The following is a 7,219-nucleotide window of genomic DNA, read 5'->3' on the forward strand; positions in this document are numbered from 1 at the left end:
TCCCCACCAACCGGGGGCCGCTGGCGCCGCCGGTCGGACCCATCTCCAGTTCGAGAGGGTCTGGCCAGGCTTGTCCCTCCTCCCCACCCCCCCAGCCAATGGGACGCCAGGAGTCCTGAATGGCAGCTGCCGGCCCAATGGCTGAGGGAGTGCATTTTTCCTTGCTACCCCATAGGGCCACCCCAAAACACAATTATTATGAGAGATTTTATGCTTTGGAATGCACAGTGTAGTTCTATTAAAAATCTTGATTTTTGAGCTCCAAGTTCAGGTAGAGTTAGTGCTAACTAGGACTGCAACTGAAAATTATTCACAATTTTTTCTTTAAAAACTTAAAATTGAGCAAGATTTAGCCATTAATTGAATGTCAACACCTAAAGCATTTATTTTTATATTTTATACATATGATACATCTCAATTTTTACAAGTTGTCCACAGATATGAAAGTTATAGCCAATGCAGGTAAATTCCCTGATACTGAAAGCTTGTTATATAAACATTTCTACAATGAACATAAATACATGCAAAAAAAAAAAGTCAGAAGAAAATGGGTTGTTGAAGAATGAGCAACCTTACAGAAAACCAGGATAAATTATGTATTTTCCTATGTCATAATTATAGTTCTATCAACCCATTTGACCTCCATCTTGGACTACAGTACCAGGGGCGTGTGCGTGCCTTATTTCTCTCAGTAGATTTTAATTTACAGAGAAACTCAGTGTAATGCCAGCAGATCCTGTTTTGCTTTGTTTGAAATATTTATGCACCCCACAAGAAAAATGTAATGCATTGCCTCAAAATCCCAAAAAGAACTTGTGTTGGAGCAGAACTAGTATATTGAGTATAACATGCACAGCAAATAGTCTTATCTACAACCTAATCAAAGAAAATGAAAACTGATTTTTTTCCTGCCAATTACACAACAACAAGAGCAAGAAAAGGAAAAAGGGAAAAACGAGAGGCTCAAGCATTACTAATGCATCTAGGAAGACAGACTAGCAAGTCTTACCAAAACCTGCCCTAAGATAAGGAAGCCAAAGTGGTCTAGCTTTTTATTTGTGTTTGATGTATTAATTGTATCTCTTCTGAACCAATAGAAAATTGCTGTGAACACTACTGGATACGCTAAATTTGTAAAAACCTAAATTTACAACTGCAAATGTTTTGATGTTCAAGGCATGGCTTCTCCGATTTGAAGATGAAATCCAAGAAGAAACACAGATCAGAATTAATAAAGGTTACAATTATGCAAAAAATATGCAGTAGTAATTTGTTGGGTGTATTCTTTTTTTAAAAGAATGATATTTAGAAGGGATGGAGGGTATGAAAGTTCTCCATAAACTACAATATGCCATTTTTATATCGTTTTCTTGGATGCCCTGTGTATACCTAGAAAATTCACTGTCTTCAGGCATCCATGTGTCAAGTGCAAAATCCATGTAGTTATTTCAACAAAAATATACTATAGACAAACTTCTTTACAGAACGTCAGTCAAGTGCAACCTCATGTAGTTGATGATGCAACTGAAGAAAATTTATAGGTGAAAAACTGTACAACTGGAACGTTGCAAATACAAAAAAAATGATCCATGGCTTTTACTTTGCTTCCTGTGTTTGTACCTTGAGAACTGTAAAAAAGGAACGTGGATTCTGAACCTTAAAAACTGGGAGTCAACAAAAGCAAACAAAAGTCTCTCATTTTCTGCCGCTTCAATTGACATCAGATCACGTTCTTCTAATGGATGATATCATCACAATATCTCATCTAAGAAAAACATTAGCCTTTTAAACATCAAAGACTACCAATCACAGCATGGAAAACAAAAGAGGGGTTTGGGTTTGCCCACTATGTCAATATCACAATCCACACACTACTTCTAAAGAGCACAAAACTTTGAAAAGGTCTTTAAATTAATCCTCCTTGTTGTTAGAATTTTCTCTTTAAGGAAGAAAAAATACAAAGGCAAAAGAGAGTTTTGCACCATTGCAGATTCCAAAGTAATTTTAGATACAATGAGTGTTCATATCCACTCATAGATAAATCCACTGCTACATTTTTTGCACCTTTATTTCATTCCATTACAAGTATAGAACAGTTTAAGTACTAAAATGCAAAATGGCTCAGATTACTACAAAAGGGCAAACACATCACTTCAGCATTGTGCTCAGTCTAGTTGCCATTTTAGCAGTTTTCTTCCTCTCCTCTTAGCTACACAAAAAAATTCAGCCAGACTCCAAGATGGCAGCCACTTTTGTACCAGAAATGTAAATTCACCAGCCCAAGTTATAGAAATCAATAGTTATTGTGTGAAGGAAGCACAGGGCAAATAATACTATTGATCAAATCCGCTACACAGAAAGAGGTTTAGATGGTTATGGTAATCAGGAAGTTTACAAAACAAACATGGAAAAGTTAATAAAAGAACTAGAATCTTCTCTTTATTTCAGTCCTTCTCCCTCATTCCTCCTCCTTTTTGATAATTTTTGCTGGAATACAAAAGAATAATCATGAAGTTCCAGTCTTCAGAAAACAGTTAGTTATAAATGTTGCCAGTCGATGCCTACTAAAGTTTGGTTTGCTTCTTGTGCATGTCCTATTTCCTCTGTAATACTGTGCTGCTGCCAGAGTTTTTGAATCTTTTTAAATCGTTCTCTGCACAGATGTAAAGGATTCCCACGTCTGAAAGAAACATGAAATGTCAAAATATCAGCAATGAAGACTACCATGTACTTTAGAATTCCAGAAGTTTGTTGCCATACATGCAAACAGAAGTAGTTGAGCTAGTGCCTATGCTGGGAGCACAGAGGCCAAGAATGCACACAATTAATCAGGTAGACTTCAGTTCAAACTCTTCCATGAACTCAGTAGCAGCATTAGTTTTTTAACAACCCCCAGTAAAGACATACTGTACAGGTATGTTGTAATGATACTCAGTACTCCAAATAGCTGAAATGTGTTACATAAAATGCTACATATGCCATCACCAAATGAAGCCAACATAGTTTGCTACAACCTCAGGGTAGACTGGCTCCCTTTCTCCTTCCAATATACTACCCATTCTGCAACTTAGGTAAGGAAACGTAATATTTCAGGGCCACAAAAGAGAAACAAAACCCGCCCAGGTTAGAGTTTCCACAAAACTGGCACTGTAATAAAATAAAAAGGAATTGGCAAGCAGTAGGCAGCCTAGAGCTTCCATGGTCCTCCCATATAACTGTAATCACTTCAATGTGTGCACTGAGTAGCACCCCTGAAACGTCACAGTGCAAATCCAACCTGCTGAGTACAGAAACGATTCACCGGAAAAACTATTCTGAGACTGAAACTGGATTCTGCATCATCCTGATAGTGAATGCCATATTACATAACCTTGGCCACAGCAATCAGTACTAATTTCAGCTTTTGGATTTACATTTCTATACATACTTCGCATAACAACGGCAATTCTGGTCATCCTTAGTGCCGACTAACTAAAATTACTTCAGAAGACTGTTTTCTGCACATTGTAATACAGGGTTAAAAACAGAATACTGAAAAAACCACCTGAGACCCTGATCTGTCTCTCCATAGTCATCGAGATAAGGAGGAGCATAGAAGCAGCCCTTTGTTTTTCCAGCTAGGAATAGCACTTGACACTCCCGTACTCTGAAGAAAGACATAAAGAATATACCGTTGGGTCAGTGAAATTTTGTACATCATTTCATCAGCAAGTCGAGAGCCATTATGGTCTACTGGTTAGATTTCTGGAGTCCCAATATTGAAATATCTGCTCAAAATTTATTGGGTGGCTTTGGCACTGTTGCCATCCCTTGACTTAACCTACCACACAGTGCTGTTGTGAGAAGTAAAGGGTGGAAGGGAATGGATGCCATCCTGAAGAAGGATGGGATAATGGTAAAAACAATTATTTTAAATCCACCCATTTCTGGAGAGCTGTAATTCATCACCAAAGAACATACAAAGTCAAAGTCATTTTTGCAATAATTTCTGCGTAGTCATTTTTGTGCCTCCTTATCCACGGGTGGTTGCAGGAGATTAGTGAGTGCAAAGACCATTCAAAGGAACTGTATTGTTTACACTCTTCCTACAATGTGACCATGTGGAGAAATCAACCAAATGCAGCCACTCTTACCTGAGAAAAATTCCCACTCCAGAGCCACAGGTATATGTATGTGCAGTACAAGCTCCTACATCTTCTCCTTCTAACTCTGTCTGACAGCAGTAACTCTGAGAACACAGCATGGTCCCACACACAAGGCACAATGTCGGTGCTCTGCTTTTATCACCACCTGACTTTGGACACCTTTGGAAACCAAACAAACAAATCTAGTCAAGATACTGAAATGTTAGTCAAACCACTAAATATTTATGGGCTGGATTCCAGACTACATTTGCCGTGGAGAGAAGGTACTAAAGTGACCAGAACAGAACTTTCTGTCACTCGTCCTGCTGCAGGCCATGGATCTCCCCAACATACTGCTCACAGAAAACAGGAGATCCTCAGGAACAACATGAAAGGCAAATTGGGGGTCTGCGTCAGGAAGAGCGAATTGGTGGAAATTACACCCTTTCTGTTAGCAGCACGTTTAGTCTGGATCCCACAGTATGAAAGTTATGAAGGTTCTCAAGGTTGAACACATGAAGTTCTGAGACGCCAGTGTTGGATCCCTTTGGAGTGCCTCACAATCCTCACTGGTTTTCACTACCCTGACGTTGCCTTAGACTATTGGGTTCAACTAGCCCAGGGAGCAGCAGTTTTCCAAGGTCTCAAGCAGAGGCTGAGGACCTTTAACTGGAGGTATCAGGGACTGATCCGGAGCATTACGCATACAACTACATGACCTGCAACTGAGCTAAAGTCTAGATTCACAGTTATTCCAGAAACGTCATAACAGACTACTCAAGACTTACGAAAAATTAGATGCTTGATTAATGAGGCAGCTGTAGTCATCAGGAAGGTCTATTAATTTGTTAGATTCTCGAGGGTAACTAAAATGAAAAAAAAAATGGATTGACAAAATATTTCAAAGTAGCATCATGTGTGCATGAAAATATCACAATATAATGCACTGAGTGAACTGATTATTAGTAGGTGAAACAACATAATCAAACCTCATTACTGGGTCTACCTGGACACAGGAGATTACATAGGGATCGAATTTCCCAAAACTTGAGAAGTTTCCTATGTTTGGTGACCAATTACTGTAATATTTCTGCAAACTGTGGCATACCACACTCTATATTTCTGCAAGAAATTTTGAGTATCAAAATAAAACCTTAATGCCTACTGCAGGTAGAGTACATCTCATTCGATGACAAGAAGAATGAGCATATATTTGACAGGAAATGTCACTTTAAATTTTGGAGGGATGTGGCCATGCATCTTGTGATAGTTTTTAAACAATTGCTGTCATTAAATTACCATGCATGACAACTGCACATTTTCAAGAAAGTCCTTTATTAGTCAGCAATCCTTATGTACTCAAAGTTGATTTATAGCATGGGGTAAGGTTGACTTGCCTATCCATTCAGCCAATGACCTTTTCTGACCACATTCCCATCTTGCCAGTACTATATACTGTGCCAGTCCCTTCATTCTAACCCTTGAAATTCCACTAAGGGCTCTACCACATTTTCCTTTAAGAGAAGAAAGGAATTGGCTACAATCAGGGGTAAGAGAGGACAGGTGAGCTAGCTCCATAATTTAATGAACCCCTATGAACAAGCACCAACAGCTAAGCATGACAGCCACAAAGACATACCACAACATTTGAATGTCAGAGGAATTAAACTGCAGGGACAGCACAGGTCAGGAGAGTGAGTTTTCATCATGTTTTCATATCGAAAACTACAGGTAGAGCAACATAATGGACTTTCAGATGAATAAAAAGTAGATCCTTAGTTTTAACTCTACTGCTTATCTTTAGCATGCACACTTGGAAATAAGCCCCCCTTGGGATAATAGTATTGCCACACAAATGTGTTCAGGATCAAAGTATAATTGCTTCTAAATGTGTTGGTCTCTTCCAATACCATGTTACGCTGTAAACCTTTTCCAGAAGGCAAATGTCAATTACAAGATGCTTGCTTACCTTATGGCTTGTCTCTGACCTTGCAGGTATCTTTTAACTTCATCATTATTACACCAGCTTCAACAGAAAGGGGGGGGGGGGGGCTTTAGATTTTACCAACCAATAGTAGTACACAATTCAACGCAGTTCAAATCACCCCCCCCTCCCAACTCTCACTGTGTGGCTTACCCCAAAATTCCAACCTGGCATGTGAGGAAAATCCACCTGTCTATGTGGTATCCAATCACAATTTCATAATAAAAAGCTTGCAGTAGTTATTGTATGAACAGTTAGCTGCATATGGCAATTTCTGCTATAAACAAGATTACTCCAGAATGTTGCATATAGGAGCCACCACCCCTTTCTTTATCCAATTACTTCACACGTTTTTTGACCATCAGTGGTGAAGTCCCTCATGGACGACCTTCAGAGGCATCTGGATTGGGGCGGTTCGGCAGTGATGTTGCTGTTGGACCTGTCGGCAGCATTCAACATGGTCGACCATCAGTTACTGATCCACCACCTGTGTTGTTGTTGTACCTGTCAGCAGTGTTTGACATAGTCAACTACCAACTACTGATCCACTGCCTCACTGACACTGGGTTTCAGGGGTCTGCCTTGCAGCAGCTCTCCTCGTTCCTTCAGGGTCAGGGATAAAGGGTGGCCACTGGGAAACAGCTGTGCCAAAGGAACCCACTTTTTTTGTATGCGCCGTGCCCAAGGAGCAGTGCTTTCCCCAATTTTATTTAACATCTATATGCGCCCCGTTGCCCAGACTGCCCGAAGCCATGGGCTGGGTGTTGTCACCAATATGCAGATGACCCCCAGCTTTATCTGTGGTGGCCAGTCTGACTCCAGTCGGGAAGATCTGGACCTCGCGTTGAAAGCTTGGTTGGCTTAGACTGAGTCGACTGAAATTGAATCCGATGAAGACAGAGGTCCTGTGTCTGAGTCAGAGCAGTCCGAGGGTACGGATCCAACCTTCGACGGGGCGCCACTGGTGCCAGCGCCAGAGGTTAGGAGCTTGGGAGTGCTCATGGATGCCTCCTTAACGATGGAGTCAGCCACTGCGAAGTCAGCCTTTTATCATCTTTGGCTGATTAGGCAGTTGGTTCCCTTCCGCAAATGCAATGACCTGGCAACAGTG

General features: G+C 40.4%; 1 protein-coding gene across 2 annotated transcripts in view; it reads right to left on the reverse strand.

The window, feature by feature from the left end:
- Positions 1–557: 557 nt before the first annotated feature.
- Positions 558–7,219, reverse strand: part of UBR2 (ubiquitin protein ligase E3 component n-recognin 2) — a 67,197-nt gene continuing 60,535 nt past the window's right edge. For both annotated transcript variants that reach the window (XM_015411114.1, XM_015411115.1), the window contains exons 43-47: positions 6,094–6,150; positions 4,913–4,990; positions 4,134–4,304; positions 3,545–3,646; positions 558–2,680 (exon numbers count right to left, since the gene is read on the reverse strand). In XM_015411114.1, coding sequence (XP_015266600.1) covers positions 2,539–2,680; positions 3,545–3,646; positions 4,134–4,304; positions 4,913–4,990; positions 6,094–6,150 — 550 coding nt within the window. In that variant the 3' untranslated portion in view covers positions 558–2,538. The remainder of the gene's footprint in view (positions 2,681–3,544; positions 3,647–4,133; positions 4,305–4,912; positions 4,991–6,093; positions 6,151–7,219) is intronic.

This window comes from Gekko japonicus, unplaced genomic scaffold (genome assembly GCF_001447785.1).
Source record: "Gekko japonicus isolate JY-2015 unplaced genomic scaffold, Gekko_japonicus_V1.1 scaffold723, whole genome shotgun sequence".
NCBI classification, from domain to species: domain Eukaryota; kingdom Metazoa; phylum Chordata; class Lepidosauria; order Squamata; family Gekkonidae; genus Gekko; species Gekko japonicus.